The sequence below is a fragment of the Blennius ocellaris genome (genome assembly GCF_963422515.1).
Source record: "Blennius ocellaris genome assembly, chromosome: 13".
Classification (NCBI taxonomy): Eukaryota; Metazoa; Chordata; class Actinopteri; order Blenniiformes; family Blenniidae; genus Blennius; species Blennius ocellaris.
In genome coordinates this window covers 13,808,375-13,832,241 of record NC_137662.1, presented here as the reverse complement: position 1 = coordinate 13,832,241, position 23,867 = coordinate 13,808,375, and the positions used below count along the sequence as shown (strand labels likewise).

The following is a 23,867-nucleotide window of genomic DNA, read 5'->3' as shown; positions in this document are numbered from 1 at the left end:
CTCTTCTCTTCACCATCACCACTCCATTGTCCTACATTAAGTCTCAAGGAAACTTTCATACTCTCATTCTTAGTCCAAGTACTAACCATAAAAAAAACAAAAAAAAAACAAACTGTGAAATGAGGACCAGCTAGAGTGACCTCATATTGCAAAAATGTCCTCTCTCTGAAGGGCTAAAAACTCAGATTGGTTTAAAAGTAAAACAAATTAACTACACACACATGTTGTACACATTTTTTTACTTCCACTTGTGTTTTCAATGGCAGGTTTGATTGCTTCAAAGATTTGGTTTGCCTGTCATTCAAGCCTGGTATTGTATCCCAAATGGATCTTTTATCCATTTGTTGTTCTTGAGATTGTATTTTCTCAGTTTTTTCCCCTCTGGATTTGATTATTGCCCTGTGAGGTAGCTCATTTCAGCAGCTCACACAAGAACAGATATATTTAGGTTTATTGGGCACCTATAAGAAGCTACTGGTTGCCACTGACAAGTAGTTTCTTGCTTTTTTCACCTACAAATGTTTACACACTCATAGTATGGCACTTATTATGCTTTTTAGGACTAAGGAAGTCCTCATTAGGAAAACCAATCCCTATAAAGTGAAAGATTTAACTCTGGTTAGGGTTCGGTCAGCAGTGGTTACGTTTGAGTTTCAAGTGAGTCTGAATGAATATAGGTTGATGCAATGTCCACAAAAGGCACAAAAGCACAACATGACTTTGTGTGTGTTTGTCATGTATTTATAATGGAATCGCATGCGTATATTTGAATGTAATGTTAAAAATCTATTTTTGGCACGTCAGTAAAAAGCCAATTTTTCTTCTTTTCTTTTTCTGATCACAGTTACCACATGGAAAAATCTAATTAAATGCTCTGATAGAATGTGTTCTTGCCCTGGTTATATCATCTTTGTCATTGGAAGCATCTGTGGGACTCAGAGCATCCAAAGCTCTGATTATATGCAGGCACTGCTTACTTCACCGGGTATCACATTTAATGGGACAGTAAGAAGTGTGTTTCCGATGCCAAGTGAAAACAATGGTCTGTCCTTAAGAACTAGGGTCTCCCCGTGCTGCTGATGCTAACCATCCATGCTTTCCTTCACTCAGGGAAATTGTTTTGAGCTTGGCTGTGTCTTCAGCCTTCAACTGCTTTTAGTTCTTTTGATACAACTTGGAAACAAATAGGCGTCTTTTCAAGGACAAGAGCTAATTTGCGGTGAGCCAGACTTGCAAATAGTTTTGTGTGGGATTTTTTTCAAAACTCAGTAAAAAGGAATGATAACTGGCTTCCTGATATTCTTAATATTAGAGTCCCTATTAATGACCTAGTTGTTGTAAAAGTGTGTCTGTGATGTCTAAACTGAGCAAAACGGATTATGACACAGATGTGCAACATGAATGATATTCAAACTACATCCAAAGATTGCCAAATCTCATTTGAAATTTAACAAGTTCCTTAACACATGTTTATATAGTGCTAGTTTTGCAGGCTCCTTTTCTTTACTACATGTAAGTAATTGATGAATTCCAGGTGATATGAACTATGACTGTTATCAGTTATCTAAAAAGCTAAATAACTTATTGAAATATATTTTTCTATATATTTTCCTGGAATTTTTTTTCCAGGAAGAAGTTGAGATTTTCCCTTTAGGCATGTATGTTCTTACATTGCAACTCATTAGTTACCTCAAGATATCACTATGTTGTGTCTATCTTTCTTCTATTAGGACAAAAACATGTTCTCTAAGCCCATCAGAGGAGCTCAGTTCTATTACCTTGACAAGTTTTTACTTTTGGCATCTGGACCTTCTCTTCACCTGTACCTGTATCATGTGGACACCACAAAAGATGACCTAAAAAGGTAATCACATGAACCACACTCCAAGTGGCCACACCATTCAAAGCACTGACAGATGAAGAGATGAACTTGGATTTTCAGGATATAATACAAAATCTATAATGGTATCTGTACATTGGTAATTGTCAGTAAATGAGAATTCGGCTCAGGGGGCAGTGGTGGCCAAGAGGCTGGAAGCGGACTTGAGTGTCAGGAGTTCACAGTTTGGATTCCCACAGCAGACAGATCATCACTGTGTCTCCCTAAAAGACCCTTGACCCCCATCAGGTACCTGGTGTGCCACTAATGTGGCTACCCACCACATCCCAGAACTAAGATGCAGAAAAAACTATTTGCTCCAGGATGAGTTGAGTTAGTTTATTAGCTCATTTGGGTTACTTGGACCACACAAGGCAGTGAAGTAAAGTGCAAGCAGTGGGTTTCATGATCCTGTCAGATGATTTTAACATTGCCTTCAGATTCACCATATCTCGTCACAATGGACATGAATTGGCAACAGTAATTATGAAATAAGAAATTAGGTAACAGGCATATAACTGAAATATTTGATATCTATAAAATGATATATTGGCTGCTTTGTCAACCTGATATCTAACGTTTATGACTATTGTTCCATTAACATATTAGCACAAGCACTACTATTTTAGAAAATAATTACCCATGCTTGTAGGGTGGAAGGCATTTTTCAGAGATTTAAACCAGCTATTTTCAAATATTTAACTTTCTATAAAAATAGAATGCAAACCATGTTATTGTAATAGAAATTTTCCAGATTAGATACATGGATAGATTGTGATTGATTTATTTCAAATACCGTCCAAAGTTTTATTAAAGAAAGCATTGTTTTTTTAAACTAGCTTTGTTACTAATTTGATAGGAAGCTGGCTTTATTTAGTGGTTACCGCAGACATTTATAACCTCTAGGCACCACTGCCCCAATTACAATACAAACTGCTTCACTTTTTACTATAAGCTGTCAGGCCTTCTACTGTATCCTTTATATCCTCTTTTTTAGGAGCCTATTACAGGTTATGTTGTTTACTCCTTTGCCTATTTGCGCAATTTATTTTTGTATCCTAAAAAACATAAGCAATCATCAGTTGGGAAAGAAAATAATGGGCAATGTCCTTTCTTTTATGCTTCAGCTGTGTAGTTCAGATGACTGAAAAGTGATTTGTTTTGTTGAAACTTTATTTACATGCTTGTTGGTTTAAAACTGATGAAACCTGCTATTTTTCTTCTTAGGTATAAGCAGCAAAGTGTCATCAAACTGACAAGTCGCTTTACCACAACATCTGCAACAGACATCACTGCCATGTCTTCAATCAATGATTTCTTCTCGTGTATCCTTCTGCTTGCTGTTATTATGATGCAGTTCAGATTGCTGAACAAATGGCCATATCTCTGTAGTATTTTCACTTGGAGCATCTGGTTGGACTAACTTCAAAGTGAACCACTGCAATCAGTATGTGCTTCATAAAAATCTTAACGTGTGGCTCCGGGGCTTCCACTGCTGATTTTACGTGTAAATGATTGAGGTGTCTTCTAATTTTTTAGGAATGTCTGCATTCCAGCCCCTTGTTAGTGTTTATGATGCATTTAGCTTCCAATAACCCTCAAAACAGAGCTGTGTGGGAATGAATGCGATGCTGTCAGACTCCTCAGCTCTATTGTGCGTTAACAGAAACTACATGGGCTGTAACTTTGGTAAAATGTAGTTGTATGAATATATACACACACACACACACACACACACACACACACACACACACACACACGCACACACACACACACACACACACACACACACACACACACACACACACACACACACACACACACACACATATATATATATATAATTAAATTAGCAAATTGTGAAGATAATCACACAAAAAGATCAATTTGAATAGAACTACTGTATTTAAAATAAGGTTTTGTTATTTATAAAGTACAGTTGGTACAGTAGATGGTGTTATTCCACTTAATTTCACCAGAAACCCAGTTTTATTGTGCAAAAAATAGAAATCACTTTGTAAAAAAATACTTTTCAAGATTCAATGAAGTGAAAAAAGCAGTGTACGGTTTTTCATATTCTGAGTTGTATTGTGGATTATTGGAAATTTCTGGGGAACAGTGATTAAGAAAAAGACTTTTGTAAGCCTACATGCATCTCCTGACCTTTAAAGCTACATACTTCTGTATCACCGCATGGAACGACAGTAAATGTCTGCCCAAAAGCAAACTGATGTATTCTGCAGTTGTAACAGCTCAACAACTCCTCTCAGTACCGGCCAATGAAAGTTCCTTGATCAAATCCATTATTTTAGTGTGGAACGCTGTCTCAAGAAATGAACGTTCATGAAAGGGAATATAAATGTCATTATTTCCGATGATAACTGCTTCAGACATTGTCCTGGTGGGTGGCATTGATAGGTCAATGCAAGTGTTTGACATGAACAAAGCTGCAGTTGTCTGGAAAGTGCCTGAAGCCCACAGCAGAGCCATCCACTGCATCACACAGAATAAGGTAAGGGCCTGGACAGTGTTTCCATGACAAAAACAAAGGGCTCAAAAAAGGAGTTAAAATGTTTCATGGCCTGTATTTTATGTGTTCTTGATTTTATTTGTATAACACAATTATATTTTGTTCAGTCATAATGTCAATAGTGACAACACATGTGGAATGACAAATGATACAACAAATCAATATACAATCCTTGATTTTTAAGGCAAGCGAAGCAAAAATTGGTGGTTTTGATTATCGGATCCGAGTCTTTATTTCAATTTAATGGGAACTGGAATATCTGCAGCTGGCAATGTCCCATGGCGCAACAGGAACAGAATTTAGTAGTAGAATAAAAGACAAGAGACCAATGAAGACGTTTTATGTCTGACCGCAGTTAGAAATTACAGTGTTACTGTTAGAACACAAAAATCATCACTAAATACAATTACTTTACACTTTTCCCCTTTTGATATTGGAAGTATGATGGCAAGCCATGTAGACTTGAACTCTGACAACAGGTCTTGTTATGTCAGGAAAGTGGACAGGTGAGTTTCTTGTGATTGGGATAACCTTTTACCCTCTATGAATGGATAGAAGCAGTGACGGCTCATCAGCCCATAAATAACATTAAGAATAAACCGACTCGGCTATGAATTTGCTTGGCTTGGCATCAACTGCTACTATGAGCTTCATCTTCCATCTTACTCACGAAGGGTCTGCTACTTGGCAGATGTTACAGCGTTACATAAGCCATCGGAGTGTTTCGTGAGTTACATAAGACAAATCGACTTTGGTGAGTAGCAGTGTTAGTTTGTGGCGTGAATGCTTAGAAGAATGTCCTGATTATCTAAAAGTTTCCATGGCAGGCAGACGTACAGGATCTACTATCATCAGTATCATTCATCTTGAATGTAAGTCCCTGCAGCATTAGAATAAAGATTGCCATAGGGAACGGCGGCAGGAGATTACATGCTGGATGATGGCCTTGGAGTAATGCTGTTCCATGATGTGGTGTGGGTTTTTCATGGCCTTCCTCCCACATCGCTGTCTTGATTCAATGTGGACCCAATTTGCTGGTGGCGAGCAAGTAGAAAACTTGGGCCTGGAGCTACATATGTGATAGTTCTATTGAACACGATTGCATCACTTGAACTAAAACCTATAAAAATCCAATGACTGTAATTCGACATATGATTCGCATTTCTGTCACTTTCCATTTTACAGTGAAAAGCAGGTAATCGTTTCCAGCTTAAGAATGTTTGCCAGCAATGTAGTGACAATAAAAAAATAACTATATTTTGATTGTAAAAATATTGGAAGCGATTAGCCTCCATACAGATACTCACGTAACGTGCTGGACGGCAGAAGGGTTACGGTTGTCAGAGGAACTTGTACTTAATGACCCAAAGATATTGACTTTAGTCACTTCTGCATGTTGGCCTCTACATACTCGACATTCAGACCAGCCTGGATTAGTTGGATAGACTGCAGCTAGTGGCATGGATTAGGTGCATTAATGCATTCAACTGTGATCCACTCTTGCACACAGCTGACTATATTCCTTCAGCCCAGAGGTGCCTGTTCTTTGTCACGCCAGCTATTGTGTGCTACACATAGTGGAAAGCCTGTGGTGTGTTGTTTCAGCTTGGCTATTGCGTCAATGTGGGGTTCTCCGCCTGGGTGCCCGAGGGCCTTTGGCTGCTGCTGGGTCAGTACCTGTGGATCAGAGGGATTGCCCCTGCCTGGAGACTGCACTCACAATGTCTCTTCCCTCCCCTGTCGCTGTCTCGTCCTGAGGCGGACCAAACATCAGGACTTGCAGAGAAAAAAAAGCAGCTTTTCCCCACTTCAAATTTCCATCGCCCCTCGTGCAAAAATTCACCTGGAACTCATCAGTGCTGAGGACTTCTCGGAAAATGGAACTGGAAATGCCCTCTCAGACTCCCGTTCTCACACTCTTAATGGAAATCTAAACAAAAAACACCCCCACTGCTGCTCTCTTTCGCTCTCTTTTCCTCTCCCTCACGTGCACGTTTTACTCTATCATCTGATAGCCTGCTTTCAAAGTTATATATGGAATTTACACACAGATGTGCGGTGGAATCTACAGTTTGGGATGAAGCCCAAGTTAGGTACAAAAATGCATGGAAAATGACGCAGGCAATTTAACAACTACAAGTGTTTTCATCTAGCCCTCATGTGGTTACATTGTTTTTACAATCAACTTGTGCTTTTAAGTAGAATAAATACTACCTGGAATAATCTTATGAAAACTATTTGCCAGTGACGAACACACAGCCGCAGAACTTTCCAGGAGTGGACAAAAATTGAAGTTGATTTATGACTTATTTCAGTCAAGCATTTACTGACTAAGCTATTTTCCTTTGTGCATATCTTGAAGGGATCCGCATTCAGCACACAGTCTCCAGAATCATACAACCTCTTTCTCACCAGTGCAGTCACAGATGGCGTGAAGGTTTGGGACCTTCGTACAACAAGGTTTGTGATATGATGGCATTGATTACTCAATCTGAAAATGTGTGTTATTTCTGTTTATAAGGAAAATGTTCAAGCACCTTTGAGGCATTATAATACTGTATAGCAACCAAAGACAGACAAACAAAACAAGGATCCTCTATATTAACTTAATTCTCTTTTGCCATTAATTCAGCATTTTTAGCACAAGAATGTAATCTCAACCTATTGGAAATCACCATGTACCTCTATTTAACTACCGAGCTGTGTATTCCACTCTTGAAATCTGTCCAATACGATAGAGAAACAAAGCTCACTTTAAGCTACAAAACATTATTATTATTATTATCTTGAGAGTGCAAAATTACCTTATATTCAAATCTCATCAACATTTTCCGAGCATAAACATTCTTCTGTTGTTGAGTAGCCTATCAGTTGCTCAAATTCCAGTGTGCAGAGATTTTACTTGGCCTTTAGTCATAGATATCCATATAAGGTACATAATTCAAGGAGGCCATTTCAGAATTCAGATTGTTCCTGTGGGTCCAGTTGGAGTCATTATTAAGTATGTCATCCTTTCATGTCTGAGAATGCCTTTGTGTTTTACTCCTCATCCCACACTCCATCACAATCTTATTGTTATCGGAAAAATATTTGTGCCTCATTTCCAGGTCAACTCCTGGTTCTCATAGTTTTTTTTCTCAAGCTTCCTTCAACACAGGCAGTTCCCCTGAGGTGAAACATATGTATGTGTGATATGTAGGTCATTCTCTTTTGTTTTATGTACACTTCCTGATTCATTTCCGTTGTCATTAGTGACAACCATTAAATTATCTACAGTTCTAAAGTATCACCTCACTATATTTGTGTAAGCAGGAGATTTGCAGCTAATGGCAACAAATTCGGTTAACAGTTTCATGTTCAATACAGTCTCCAAAAACCATGTGACCGAGAGGATGTCACTGAAAGAAAGTCTATCTGCTCTTTCTGACCTGACCTATGTTGGATTTCCATACCAGGCATAGACTGCCCAGAGCTTCACACAAAATGATCTTCATAAATGTTAGCATCTATGTTCATTGGTTGATGATCTCCTTTTTTTGATCTCTTACCTGACCTGAGATGACACGTTGTGTGTTCTGGGAATTTGCGTGTGAAAGGCAGCAGAGATTAGTTGGATCAAGACATGACGAGACACACAAGGAATTGTGAGGTTGCACTGCGAAGAAGACGCTGACCTCAGTGATTCCACTTTTATCCCAGTGTCATGTTATCTCCTGAAGTGGAGGAATGAATGAATGAATGAAACATTATTTCAAACATACAAATAAGTAAAAAGTACGTAGTGGACTTTGTGTCTGAGTGTCAAATGAACACTGGTCAAAGCTTCTGTTGTGGTTGCAGCAAGGATGCTTGCACTGGCAGTTCTACAAACTAAGTCTTGTCTTTCAGTTGTCTGTTTCCATTTCCCTTTTTATGGTCACCAAATTAGCTTAAACACTCCTTGGTGGCTTGGTCTATTGAATAATATGTATGGAAATGCATAAAGGCAAAGAAGCCGTGGGGCTGTTGGGGTTGGACCTCAGGTCCAGTATTTGTTTCCTGGTAGACCAGTGTAGTGAACCACGTTTTTTTAAAAAGGCAAATGGAAAGTCCATTCTAACTCATATTGTATCATGCTTTTTTTGGATCACAGGGGAAAGTCTTTCCAGTGGGATAGAAAGAAGAGTGTCATACTGAAAAGGTAGATCCTATCCCAGAGGGGGATCAGCTTTTCTCATTCACGCAGATTAAATAATGGATATGTGATTTTGATAGTCCAGTCTACATTTGTTTGAGTTTTTTGGCTTCTGAATGTGTTCTGAGACATTTTGTTGGATATGCTTAGCAAGCATAAGTTACAAGGGTCACTATTCTGGGCTAATAGGTCTCTACACGCTTGTTGTGAGAGCTGTATCCTCATACTTGGAGTTTAGTCAAAGTTATTTTTCACCTTTGCAGTTGCTGTTGAAATAAGTTCTGTTTGCTTGATGGCTGGCATCATCCTGGACTGGAAAATAGTGGCTTTAATTGAGTTATATCCTTCGGTTGCCCTTAGTGTTGTTGAAGAAAGTATCATGAGGCATTGACTGTGACCCCACCCAGACTACTGTGTGTTTGTTTTTTAAGATAATAAGTGAATCAGCATTAATTAACTAAGTACATTCTTGTAAAAGCAGCCTGCTGGCAGCACTTTGTTAAATAGTAAATGTTTGTCATTTTGTTGAACTTGCCTTTTCAACTTGCTGTGAGAAACATCTAGAAATTTCTGAAATTCATAAAGATTATGTTGTTTATACCAACTTTAATTATGTCAAATCAAGGAGGAAGAAACACATTTTGAAATCAAACTTTATGGCTTTTCATCAGTATAAATTTCACATAAATCCATGAAATGTGAGCTGACAGGCATAAAATAAAATTACTTAGAAACTCAACAAGACCAGTTTAGTCTCACAAATCTGGTTGAGCAAATAAACGTTCATGTTTTTTTTGACAGCAGTACTCTGTGCAGTATTCTGTGTTATTAAGGTTCAAGTTTGCTTCAGTTTTTTTCAAGCTTTCACTGTTCACTCAGTTCACCAACATTCAGTATGCTTTAATGTCAGATCCTCCCAGATGCTGATTCCAATATAGGGAACAGATGGTAATCTGTTTCTCTTTATGCAGTGATGTCTTTTCCCTAAGTAGGATGGACTTTGCTTCATTCATAAATGCACGGAAATGCAATGCAATGCATTCTGTCAATACATACATAAATACCATATTTATGTACGTTAAAATATATCCAATGCAAAAAGCAAACTTTCACATGATATGCAGTGATACAGATAAATATGGTGAAATTTACTGGCAGCATGTATGGAGCTATGATTATCCTGCTGATTACCTTGATGACTGACACTGAATACCCAGGTGCCTTCAGTAACCTTATAGGCTTCCATTCAAGTGGATCCGATCCTGTGGTGCAGTCTGCCTTAGTCATCAGGAAAATGTCGAACAGTCATCACTCACACAACATGGAGACTGTGTGTATGTGCGTGTGTGTGTGTGTGTGTGTGTGTGTGTGTGTGTGTGTGTGTGTGTGTGTGTGTGTGTGTGTGTGTGTGTGTGTGTGTGTATCGCATGCTCGCATCTCCCCTCATTAAATCCACATTCTGACCTAGAAAACCTTTCGAGTGTTTACTCCAACCTGTTCTGCTTTGTATGCGTGTGATAGAGGCAGGTTATGCCAGCTATTGCGCATCCAAAGTTGAAAAAGACTTGTCATTGCATGCACTGAACTAACAACAGCAAATCATAGTTTTCACCACTGCTATGAAAAAGATTGTCATCCTTCCTGATGTGGAAGAACTTTCAAAAACTATCTAATTCAAGCAAAAGGGTTGAGCAGAAAACTGAATCAGATATATGATCATATTAGTTGGCTTTGAGTCCCACTTCTTTCTAAATGGGAGCTTTTGCTTTCACAGTTTAAAAATGCATAGATACGTTTTTATAGGTCTCAATGCTACAAGGTATTTTTAATGTTTTAATTCGATTGACTTAGCAGGAGGTATTCAGCTGCAACACATCCTTGGTTCTTAACATTTATATTCACTACATGTGAATATGATCAGACGATTGTGAAATGAAATTTAGGTCATCATTAAATAGAGGAGAATGACATAGAGCTGAATCAACACGTGAGCTGCAGTTTAATGCCACAAACTAGTGAGCGTTTAGCAACTCACGTCTTGTTGTATTTTCTGCCTTTGCATTCACTGTTTGTAAGTTTGAGGAACCCGCTTATAGAAGGTACGTTATATTTTTGAAGGATCACCAGTGAATATGACCTACTTTCAGTCCAGTGTAATTGCATTAGCATGTGGATGTTAAAGACATGCTCTCACCAGATCCTGTCAAAGCCCTGAACTGCCAACACACCATAGAGAACTGGGCTGCATACAACTGCATTGTAAATACTTTATATGTTGTTTTAAACCAAACCAAACATAATAGAAGTTGCATGAAGGGACCATTTATCATTTAATATTTTCTCTTTCCTGTGTTTCACCTGAGTAAAGCTTTCCTCCTTGTTCCCAGCTCTTCCACATGTCTGTGTGAAGCATGAAGTCTGCTGAGTGACATTTTTTTCTGTTCCATTTAATAGTATGACAACATCTACTGATCACTTCATTAGAAAAATGACTAAACTCATAGGAAATCACATTTGTGACAAAACTCTATCACTTCTTCACCACTGATTGTAAAAATCTTTTAACAAACTTGTAACTCCATATTGTGTTGGTATTTACACTTCAGGGGGACAAAAAACATTGTCTTGTAGATTAAATTATACTATTTAGTAAAGAGGTATTTAGTATTGCTGTGATATCATGGCATCCACTATAAAACCTGAGGGCTCAAATAGTCAGCTATTCTATATAATCTAGTTTTGGATTTCAGATGTGATAGTCAAAATTATTTTGTACCAAAGTGTGCCTTTCCTTTTCAGGTGTGTGCGTCGCTATGACAACCATGTGAATCGCATTCATCCGTGTTCTGCAGCCATCTCACCATGTGGCCGGTTCATTGCCTCGGGTTCTGAAGATAATGCTGTGAGTAATCTCACTTGGGGTTTTTTTTTTGTAGTTGTTTATTTTTGCATCTGCATAATGCGCATTGTGCTTATCTGATAGCCATTTTGATGAAATCACTGCAACAATTCCTCAATGTCTTCATGTGAAATTGCATTGGGTGATGATGAAGCTATTGAAAAGAAATTCAGTTTAGCAAGATTATTCATTGTCAGTCATTATAACTACATTTGTTACCTTTTCCAATAGTGCATGGATTAAAAAATTGCGTTGCAGCCACAACTTTACAAAATGGAGGCATACCACATAGAATGTATTAATACTGAATGTTCTAGTAGAATGAATGTAATCCTGGATTGGAATCAAGTTATGAGTTTATCTAACCTATTGCTTAGAATAGACCGCCACTATATTTTCAAATAGCATTTAGTCTTGTGTATACATCAAAATTGTGTGTTTATTGTTATAATAGTGCAATTTACAAAGAACAATGCAATGTGAGAAATACTTTCAAAGAACTTCATAGAATGATTGAGCCTGAGCAAGCTGCATTGTTAACCATTGTCAGTTGATATGTGTTCATGAGTTTAAAGCAGCGATGGCAGAAAAAATGTATATTCTGAATAAAAGCTTCAGCAAGTGTGACTTCTAAATCCTACAGGTTACACTTCAAATGCTGCCCACTTTACACTCTTTGTGGCTTTGCCCCATCTTAATACCCACAGATCAAGCGTAATCCTTCTCTTCAATCTTCTTTCTGTCTCAGACTTTAACCTCGCCAACTTGGCTTCCATACCATTCTCAAAGTTAGCACCCCAGATTTTTAACCCTTCACCCTGTTGTTTTCTATTGAGAGTCATCAGACAAATGTACTTGGCCTCATGAAGGTAAAAGACAGCCGGACAATGGCAGCTCTTTTTTTCAATCACTTGTACCCCTATTTAAGGTGAAGACCGTGCTTCACTCACATTGTTACGTTGGATTCAAGCCTTTTTCCAAAGGAGTCAAATTCAACAATCATGTTGAAGCCGAACTGTTTAATTGGTTTTCCAGACTGCGGCTTCTTCATTCTTTGAGGACTTTTTCAGGAGACAACCTCCCTTTCCTTAACCATCTCTCTTTTCTTGTGGTCTGTGTGCTTGTTGACAGCAGTGGAATAATATATGTATGCTGGTGGTTATTATTAATTATGGGGACTCAGCACAGTTTGGACATTTGAGAACATCTCTATCGAGATCGGACATTTCCAGCATTTCTTGGAAATTGGAAAAGTGTACGGTTGTGAGCAACATCGTATTTATTTGTAGCTGCCCTGAGATTTCTATAAGCCAGACGCATTTGTACTTGTCTTCATATATCAAAAGGCAATCATGGAAAAAAAAAGTTGAATACGCTTAAAAGACTCCCTAGATCATATTACATATTTTCCAAAGAAGTATTTCCAAGGGGGTCATGATTTCAGTGTTTTCAAAACAAGCCTGTTGTGCATATAGTTCACAGTGTCACTCATTTTATTTCCTCAACCTTATCAGCTGACGTTGAATTGAATATATAGAAGACAACTATTAATTGGTTAATGAAGATGTATGCCCGATGATTCCTAACCGCACAATCTGTTGGCCCTGCTCTCTGCTTCAGTAATGGCTGACAAACACAGATACGTCGGGGGATCTTTGTGATATTTAATCATTCCTACGAGAGCTTCTTTCTTCCAAGTAACTAATTCCCTTTTCGGCAGCACACTGTTCATGTGCCTCAGACAGGAGTCACTCTAAACTTTTTGACAGAACTCCCTTGAAGAGGCTTTTTTTTTTTTTTCCCAAAGAAACATAATAAAAAACAGCCGCAGGAATCTGATGAGTCGTCGTCTGGTAACAAACATCTGGACATCTGTTTTTATCGGTGGTCGTGGCTCTGAAACAAACAAATCTGTCTCAAAATGTACTGATCATATTCGGAAAAAGAAAACTATGCTTACAAGCTGATAACGCAGTCAAATATTTCTTTGCTATAAACCCTCATGAACTTGCCCTTTTTTTTTTTACCATCTAATGCCAAATGTAAAATTCACACCAATGTCACACATGCAATTATATTTGATGAAACAGAACAGAAGTGATGTGTGTCCACTTAGATTGACAGTAGCTTCTTCAATCAGTTCAACAAGGTCATCTCAATGTTTAGAACATTTCAATTATTACAGTTTTTACACAGAAGCACAACATAAACTTTTTTATCAAATACATCTGAAAACTTTGCTAGATTTAAATTTCTCCCTGTCAATAAAAGGAAAAGGTTATCCGAGTCTATTGAATTAATTAATGTGATCACTGGTGCTGCCTGTTTGGTTTCATACTCAGAAAGTATGGAAAACTGAGACCACCTGCCAATCGTTCACTTTAAATCTTCTGTTAAACTTGTCTGCAGATCCATTTAGGTTTAATCCAGCTGTTAGGATCCTGGCAAAGACAATGAATGATCTCATATGACTGTTACGCGTCTGATTACTGATATCAACCATAGCCAGGTCTCCTTGTGATAGCCGATCACTGTTGATGGTGTCTGATAGACATAACGAAAACCTTAATCTGTGTAAGGATTCACAGTAAAGTCTGATGTATTTATCTATCTTGACTCATGAATGGACAAACAATCAGGAGCAGATGTACACATGCTAACAACTGATGTCCTTTTGTCTTTCACCCGCCCAGAAGAGAGGACAGATCTCTTGGTTAAGGGAAGCCGCGGCGAACTTTAAATATAGTTCAACATACCTTGAGATTGGATTAACACAGTAATTTATTACAAAAGACAGAAACACTGGCCATGTAGAGAATCGCCTTATACTTAGCCGTTAAAGCAGCTGAGGATAAACGCGCCTCAGGTCAGTCGAAGAGCAGAAGGAAGAAGAAAACTCCACACAGAGCTTCCGCCAGATCAAACACGCGCGCTGCTAAATCCCCTCTTCCCATTGGCCACCGCTAGAAAGAGGCGTAAGCAACGTGCTCTCCTATTGGCGGACCTTCACACAGACTGAACAAACTACGGTACCCATGATGCATTTCGGTATTTGTCCACCATCTACAGCTCAATAACAAAACAGTCCGCCGCCATTTTAACAGTTTGAATAAGTCCATGCGGGAAGCGTCACAGTTCGGAGGTCAAAGAAAACGTCATAACTCTAACACAACGTACTGTATATGCCACAGGATTGGAATCGCAACAAAACCGGATATGGTTTCTTACAAATGTTAAAACAATTCTTTCCTGTCTTTCAATTGGCTGCCAATGGATTCTTCTGTTTTCAATATGCAATTCATCAACAGTCTGCACTGCCTTGTACATCGTGTGGACTAACTGTTGAGGGGCCTGTCTCTGTCGGGTTTGCATGTTCTCCTCGTACTTCCGAGGACTTTCTCCCACAGTCCAAAACTATTTGTTTGAGGATAATCTATACATTGCCACAAGGTCCCGCGTTCTTATTCTCCACTTGTGTGTATTTCAGGCATACGTGTATGACATCCGTAGCAGTATCTACTTGCATAAGCTTCAAAAACACTCGGACACTGTGCTCAGTTTGGCTTTCAACCCTGCTACACCACAGGTATGAATCTTTTTTTTGTCTTTGTGGTTAAGTTATTATAACCTAACCTATTCTAAGTTATTATAACTGAACATTGTCATTTCAGTCACTTTTTTCTACATCTGCTGATCAGGAAAAACACATACTGCTTTAGTATTCCAGGTGTAGATCGAGATTGTCTTCATAAGCATCCCAGGGTTTAATATCAACTTCACTGTTGTTATTCTTGTGCTTAAATTCAGCAGTTAAATCTATGCCAGTACAAAATATCAAGTTGTCACATAAACATCTGTAAGACTGTCTTCATTAATAACTCGGGGGAATCTGTTTTCTATGCAAGAAGCTTTAATGAAGATCGCGTATGTATGGTTACCTCTATGTTTCTTTGTCTTTATACATAATTTTAAATTGCTAACATGTAATCTTTTGTAGCGCATTGAGCAGGGGAATGTCTGAAGAAGATCTACATACCGGTACCTCATTGAGAAAACAAACCAACTTCTCCCCGTATTTCTCCCATGCAATATAACCACGTTAATTTAAAATTCATATCTCCCAAATCACTCTGCGGGTGTAACCAGGGGTGGTCTTTTTACAGTCCAATCAGATAATGTCTACTGTTTGTCTGTGCCATAACCCTGCGGGATCAAATGGCTTGCTGTTTGTACTGGGACTGATTAACTTGTGTGACTGGCTCATTGCTGGGCTGTGATTGGATAAACAGTCCCACAAGTGTTTTTACAGACGCACAGTAATAGAGAAAAAGGTGCATCCCAGGTTGTGCTTGTTCAGTTCATGATTTTCCTTGTACCTTTTGTGTTTAGCCACATATGAAGTGTTCACAGGACTCCACATCTCACCACTTACTGGTGCACGGTGTTGTTTAGCATTACCCAAGTCCCACCTGAGCGAGAAATGCTTAAATGTTTTATTATCTACAATTGTTCTCTTTTTTTCATATTGCCCCCTCTAATAAGTGACAATTTGTTGTCTTTGCTTGGCCCACCTTCTCATTGTATTTGCTGACATCCATAGGAATTCAAGAGCAACAGGGAATCCTTCCAGCGATAACTGGAAAATACTTTTGACTGGCTTGAATTGACATTGGAAGAAAATAAGGAGTCTAAATTTACAGTGCTACTTCATAGCATATCCTCACTGTCTCTAACAAAACCTCCAGAGCATTTCTTGAAGAGCATCGGTTTTCCATAGAAATGGTTTACCATTCTGATAGTTTAGTCTTTGGAACAGTTCAAGGTAAGTAGATGTGCAAAAGAAACATCTTAAAATATAATATCTGAACCATACTGGACATCTCCTGAGATTTGTTGACTGTCTACTTGAGTCAAGGCACATGTTTTAAATCTGTATGTCCATCTGTCTAACTCAGTTCTATTCAGCCTTGCAGTAAGACATCGCTTTTAAATATCTAAGTTTGAAAGTGGAAAGTTTGGTCCTTGGCCATTCACTGGCTGAAGTACAGCGATCTGCAGAGTTTGAAGGTGCACTTCATCAGTCACAGTGTACTTTCGCGTCACTACTTGTGCACATTCTGTTTTATTTGATGAGACATGTGGTCAAAGCTGAATGTAAGAATAATTAGGACATCCTTGCACTGAACTATTAACGTATTTTCCACCTCAGGCGTGAGTCAATTAAAATGTTGTTAGTTTTTTTTAATCCTGAATATGCACAGCTTTATGTAAACTGGTGAAATGTTAACAAAGACTGTTAGTGTAACAACTTTAGAAATCATTTCTACATGGAACGCCAATTAAGCATTTACAACAGTGGTTAAAGTGATCATTGAGTGGACATTATGAGCCTTTCAAAGTAGTTGGTATCCATAAGATATTTTTGTTAACTGTATTCACTATAGATGCACTATGGTGCTCCTTCCTGGCCTTTACTTGATAAAGTTCTCTGCCTTCGGTTGATGACAACCTCACCTAAACCTGTGGATGTATCAAATTCACAATGGAACTGAAGACAACTGGAGCGTTTTCCTCCATGAAGAACCATGGCAAAGCCTCCCAACTTAAAAAAACCCCCACAAACAACCTTAGTTCAAGGTTAACAGTTGGTTTAACAATCATGATGGTGCTGAAATATATGAGGAGCTTTGCCATCTAAAAATTTAAGCCAGATACTATCTTGGCCATGTGGATATGGCCTGCCATTTCTGCTATTTTGTTGAATTTTGACTTAAGTTCAGTTTATGCAATCACAGTTTCCTATTACCCAAGTGTTCTATCGATGAATAGTCTTCTGAAGTGTTTATCGGGCCGTCGTTGAGTGCAGAGAACAAACAGCTGAGGACTATCACTCGATTTCACCACAGATCTCTTCAGAGTGCTTTGATACAAACCTGTCAAGGGAGGCAGTTTTGCTCAGTTGTTACTTGAGATGGATCGGTTAAAATGCATCCTCAGTAAATGTTATGATTATACCAACTGTGCTCTTATGACTTCTTTCCGTGCTAAGAATGGATATTCATCATTCAATCTCCACATGTATGCACTACACTCTTGCAGTGTTTGTTTCTTTTTTTCCTTCACGTTCCTTTGCTAACATCATACCTAACATTGTTAAATGGCCGGTCAGTTTTAAAACAAACAGACTAAATCTATAAAGCATCTCCAACCCTGTGCTCACTTTGCTTTTTAGTCACATTTGAAGTGCAGATGTGCAATATATTTACTGCTGTGGGAAGCTTCTGATGTGAAACACAGGTAGATAATGGAAGGCATGTTTTTTTTAACTCATTTTTCACTCACGTTTTCCATCCTAATACTTAAAAGACCATCAAGCAGGCAGATCTACCTCTGAGGTACTTTCCCTCAGGTTTATTCCTGTACTTTACCCTATAATGAGAGGTTCCAGCTTTTATTGTCACTTCACTTTGTTGTCTTGTAAAACTTTGTGGGATTTCATGTGGCTTACCTCTGTAAAAAAAAAAAAAAAAAAAAAAGCATGGTTCCTTGTGTCAGATGTAAATGTGAGACCCTGAAAGTAACCTATCAAATTAGAACAGACGTGTTCTCAAGCATGCAGCACAGTGTTGTTGTAGTTGTTGGCTGGAAATTAAATTGGATGTAGGGTGTAAACCAAGCTGTGTGCCAAAAATCAAGACAGTGATGATAAGGTGTTTGCTGGATTGATGGAATTATTAGAAATGACCAAAAGCCAAGAAAATTGACAGAGAAGATGAAACTATGAGAAGCAGGTTACTGGGTCAGTTTAAAGAAACAGACAAGAGGCCGGGTTCTGTTTGGGTTACTCAGATATTTGTACTGTCTCGTGTAAAACTGCCGATAGCTCAGATTATATTCTTCCACATCACCAATGTTTAACATCTTTGAAGTATTTCCCAGATTTCAGTTTATTAGATGGGACATCAGAGTGTGCTTCTCATTTTGTTTTGACATATTGTTCCTTTATGGACTGTTTTGAATGCTCTTGGGATGTTGTGTTTTTTTGTTTTTTTTGTTTCATTGCTCAATATTTGTGTTTCTCATTATTCAAATATCGTCTTTTAAAAGGTGACCTATTTATTTCAACCTTAAACAGAGAAACATGTTAAACACTCCTACTGAAGCATAAAATAGACTCGACTGTGTTACTTAAGTTTCTCTGTTAGAAGAGATGCCTCAGCAATGAGTGTGTGGTATCAGTAAGCAAGAAGAAAAACTATGTAAATAAATAAACAAACAAACAAACAAATAAATATAGTCTATACTAATTTAGTTTCTGTGAAAGTGTCTTTTAACAACACGAAGTTGTAGTTTGACACATTTAGTTTTATTTGCTTGTTTTTCTAGTGTGTGTGTGTATGTGTGTGTGTTTATTGAAACAAGATTTGCAATGATGGCCAAATATACTGTATACATATATTATTTCAACAACAGAATCAGGGTGGGTAAAGGCTCATGAAATGTTCTCTAACATTTCAGCCTTTGGAATCATAAAAATGTTTGTAATCTCTCTCGCTCTCTCTCTCTCTCTTTCTCTCTCTCTCTCTCTCTCTCTCTCTCTCTCTCTGTGTCTCTGGAGTGCTTTGGATCCTATCTGCTCTTTGTGCGTTGGAGTGCAGAGCAGTGACCGCTTACTGACACAAGCAGCTGTCTGAGAAAGTTACCACGTACTATCAGCCAAACTGAGCTGAACAATGAGTGAATCATCTCACTGACTTTTTCTCAGCATAGTTTTGTCTCCACATGTCTGCATGCACCACCTTTGTTCTTTTCAGTCCCTTTAGACCTTTTATACCGTATCATTTTATTTGTGGCCATTTGGTGTCTGTAAAGTTAATCTCAGCCCTCTGCAAGGATGGATTTTGACATAAAAGCTTCCCCTGAGCTTCCCTCAGGAATTATACAGAGTACTAACTCAATTAAGGGATGTAATGATGTAATTTATTAGCTGACAACACAGAAATTATTGTCCTCAAGGAGTTCTACTTTTTGTGATTTAACAATGCTGAGAAGACTTTAAGCTTCGTGACATAGTTTTCTTTTCTATTAGACAATTCATTTTTATATCTTCAGTACTCTTAGATTTGTAATACATAACAGGAAACAATCCTAGACACAGTAAAGCTAAGCTGGACATTTTATGAACTAATTCATGGGTTGAATAGAATTTGTTGGTCATTAATATAAATAAACTGTAACTTGCAGCTACATACTTAAGGATTATATCTCCTTTTACCTGGTTTTAATAGAGTGTAATAAACCTGCCAGCCTTAACGCGCACATAAAGCTAATTCCTTGAATTTCCTACTTGCGGCAGATTTCCTGTAATTAATCTGTCACACTTCAGTTTCCACCATCACCATCTCTCTCCATGTTACAAACGTGTTCTCCTTTCTTCTTTGAGTTGTTTTTCTAACATAATTCCTGGAAAACATTAAGAGATGCATTCACAAACACAGCACACTGCCAAAGATGACAATAACAGACTTTTCTAGTTGTCTACTGCGTTCCGTTTAAGATCTCTAAAATATATTTAATTGTTTATAGTTTTTACATTATTATAGCATCCTCAACACATTTATCTGGGTCTTTGTAGTCTTTTTCTCCTTCTTTTTTTTATCTGCTGGTTCCTTTCTTTCCTGACCTGAGAGAGTGAAACCCTGAAGTGGTCAGAGCAAATACAGAGGTGGGCTCCGCTGTCGGCTCCAGAATGTCACATGAGAGTGTGACACAGACTGAGCTGAGACAGCCTCCCTGAAATCACTCGGCCTGTTCAGCACAGCTGGATCTGCAATGATCAGGAAGTAGAAAATCACAGGTGTCATCTTTAAGGACAAAAAACTTTTCACATGTAGCAGACAGAATTTCCTCGGTCGGATGTGGTGTTGGAGACTGCTTACATGATCAAGATTGTAGAACTCTTTGTCTCGGAACTTGCTAAAAAAGCAATTCACATGGGCAGTTTTTACATTCACAAAGTTATTAAATAGCACATGATATATCTTTAAAACTTTATTATGAGCTTCAGATTTATGGTTTGACACTTTGAATATATAATACATTGATATACCCTCACCAACTACATCATCAGTTGGACTTAAAATTGAATGTGATCCAGTTCAACAGCTCTGCTTGAAATTCTATCTTGTTGAGCTGTATAGGACACATGCTATTATGTATATTGATTGTTAAAAAGAACAAAAAAAATATCTATGTTGGTTAAGATTTGGTGTGTTTGCAAGTTTCAGATATATAATATAAACTATATGTTTTCCACACAGATAGAATTTGAATTTTGTTCAAACTACTGGCATTGAGCTCATGGACATGTGAGCTTGTCGTGGAGAGCGTCTGCTCCTTTGTCGAACTTTCCTGTGGCGCTTCCTTCCCCTCTTGACATCTTCAGTACAGAACATCTTGCTTTTCTGGCACTTGTGTACTTTGCACTCTACACCCGATGAATGATGTGCTCTCGGAGGGGAAAACACATTGCTCTCTAGTTTATCAAGCTTTTGTTCGTAGCAGTTTGCACAGATGGACACTTTTGACACAAGTGTTTACAATTGAACATGTAATCCATGTTGCATTCTTAATTGTCATATTTATTCCTCCTTTGAACTACTGATTTGTGGTCTTTCTGTTACATTGAGCCAGCGCACCTGAATATAACTTGATGCAGCACTCAAACTCCCAATCTGATTTTACTCAGGATTCCCAAGAAGATTTCTAAAAATAGAAACAAAGGAAGAAGGAGCCCATATTCTGGACGTTATTTGTCATAGTTGTCCCATTGATCGGAGGTTTTCAGTGCAGGACATGCTTCTCCTGGAGAGTGCCAGCAATAGAAATTATAAACTCGGGCAAAGTTCTATGATCACCTGGTCAGCTAAGTTGAATACGTTTGCACCTTGATTTTAAGTATGAAGAGTGAAAAAAAGGGTCCATGATAGGGAGTAAATTGATAATTATTTAGATACTGTTAAGTGCAAGGAGTGATTTTGATTGCTATTTGTTTTTGGAAAGAAACTGTAAGAGCAATGGTCACAGGAGACTTTCATCACTGAAAAAGACAACTGAAGAGCCACATCGCACATTTTGAGATGTGCAGTTCTCAAGATTTTTGCGTGTCCCAAAGTGTACCAGACAAACAAAATACATTTATCAAGTAGTGATTACAAGACTACACATCAGACATTGTAAATACATCTTTACCAAGCTTGTGAAAACAATGTTTCTTAGAAGTGCTGCATTGAGGAAAACCACATAACTCACTTGCAATGACCCATCATAACCTCATTCTTTAGGTCTCTAGTAAATCAGTTTGTAACAAGTCCTGACTTCTAACCCCCAACATCGCCCAAAACCTTCAGCCCTCATCAGCTGTGCTTGTTTCAGCATAATTAAACAGAGGTTGAAGGTTGCAGAGCAGGAATGTGTTGCACTGCTGTTGTTTGCTGCACGTGTGAAACATAAAAATTCCCCCGATGTTGTTATTGCCTTTTTGGACTCTGTGGTTCAGTTTCAAATAAACACTGCATGTTTGACATGAGTGTAATGCCGCGGCGATTATGGATTTGGATGATTAGGAGAGCTGTGGTGGATGAAGGAGCCGTTCTCCCACCTTGTGGAGTTCTAAGCAGCTATTTTAACAACCCCTGGGGAAGGATCCAGACAGCTTGTCTATTGTTGATCAAGGTCATTGAGCCAGAGGTGTTGGTGAAAGAAGACGGCCTGAAGATAAAAGAGATTATGAAGAGAGCTCTCAAGTCATTTGTTTGAGGGAGTATCTTGGGCTTTCCTATAAAAACACAAGTGCAACAGATAGTTGTGTAGACATGAAGTGTTTTTGCAAACTGGGTAGCCTCTTTGAAGACAGTCTGCTCTTTGCACATTGGGAAATCTCTCAAATTTCTCCCTCTAAGGGGTATTAAATCCTCTGCGATTTAGTATGTTTGAATCATCCTCCGACCTCCGCTGCTGTGACTCCCTTTCCCAGCACAGGCATCCGCTTGCTGGTAAAAGATTATTTCTTCCGCATAAAACTCTTTTAGCACATGGAGAAAAGAAAATCTTGGACTATTGTTGTACCAAATATGTTTTTTATCAACAATTGGCAAACGTTTGCTTTCCAAGGTCTGTCGTTAATAAACTTAAAAAAGGTCTTTACAGCCACCTAACATCTTTGAAATGATGTAAATCCAAGTATTTTCACTACATCGTTTTCTTTTAAATAGCATTTAGGTGTTTATTTTCAGTCATGCAAGATTTGTGGAGTCTTTACGGGGTGATTGAGGCGTATGACTACACTTGACTTGTGATATGATTTCAAATGGTCATGCAAGGACATGAAGTTGAACTTTGAGCTTTGTCTTTGATTAGGATTTCCAAATCTTTTTATTCTTTCTTTTTAAAGATTTGAGTAAGTATCATGCATTCCTTAGCCTCAAATAAAACCTTTTTTTTCTATTGCTATTGCTGCTCATCGGCTGTCTGAGTGTTGAGGTAACGTTTCCTCACACTCCTCTGTGCTTCTGGCTGATAAAACCAGATGAGATAATGTGTACTTCTTACTCAGAATTGTAAAGAACTGATTCTTTGCATGTGTGCTCGGCTGTGGGCGGCACTAATGTGATGGTTTGGGCTGCGGCGCATGAGTGTTTGCATGCTGGGTGTGGATCACTGTTAGTTTACTGCTGCCTGGTTTTGCTAATAATCTGTAAACAGTTGACTCACAAAGACTAGCACTGGCAGGAACCTCCATTCCCACTACTCCTCATTAAAATAATGTTATATAACAGAGTTTCAGGCAGGCGGCTTTGTATTTTTTGTGGTAAATCGCAGGTATGTAAAATCCAGAATTTCAATGGGAAACAGTCTCCTCCTTGATCTCAGTGGTGCTTGTCTCCTTTATAACAAAGCAGGTGTGCTGTTATGCAATAAGAGAGGCGTGACAGAGTTTATGAGAGATGGTCCACCGAAGGTGAAGCTGAAGGTGATGTCGGATTTTTTTTTTGTCCCCTCTCTTGCAGCTGCTGACTGGTACTCTGGATGGGAAGCTGAGGCTGTTCCGGTCTCTGTTGGACTCATGACACCCGTGCTGCTGTGCATTGTGTCTCTCTCCTCGACTCCATGATTACAAATGAGACATGCAGAGAACACGCAAGAGCCTCATTAAGGCAGTTCAGCTCAATTGCTGGGATTTCACTCTGAAAGGACAGCGTCAGTGTTGTTTTTTGTCTCATTAAACTGAAAAACAGGAGCAAAAAAAAAAAAAGAATAGATTTGCTGTTGTGATTTCTTCTCCTGCAGTTTATTCTTCTTTGTTCATTTCTAAGCTTTTCTGTTT

General features: G+C 38.4%; 1 protein-coding gene across 1 annotated transcript in view; it reads left to right on the top strand.

Annotated features, from left to right (window-relative positions):
* Positions 1 to 23,610, top strand: part of wdr27 (WD repeat domain 27) — a gene marked incomplete at both ends in the record, with an annotated part of 35,847 nt that extends 12,237 nt beyond the window's left edge. The window contains 7 exons of the mRNA XM_080507412.1: positions 1,731 to 1,864; positions 3,107 to 3,204; positions 4,270 to 4,391; positions 6,772 to 6,869; positions 11,383 to 11,485; positions 14,970 to 15,068; positions 23,551 to 23,610. Of these exons, the coding sequence (XP_080363538.1) occupies positions 1,731 to 1,864; positions 3,107 to 3,204; positions 4,270 to 4,391; positions 6,772 to 6,869; positions 11,383 to 11,485; positions 14,970 to 15,068; positions 23,551 to 23,610 (714 nt within the window). The remainder of the gene's footprint in view (positions 1 to 1,730; positions 1,865 to 3,106; positions 3,205 to 4,269; positions 4,392 to 6,771; positions 6,870 to 11,382; positions 11,486 to 14,969; positions 15,069 to 23,550) is intronic.
* Positions 23,611 to 23,867: the final 257 nt, after the last annotated feature.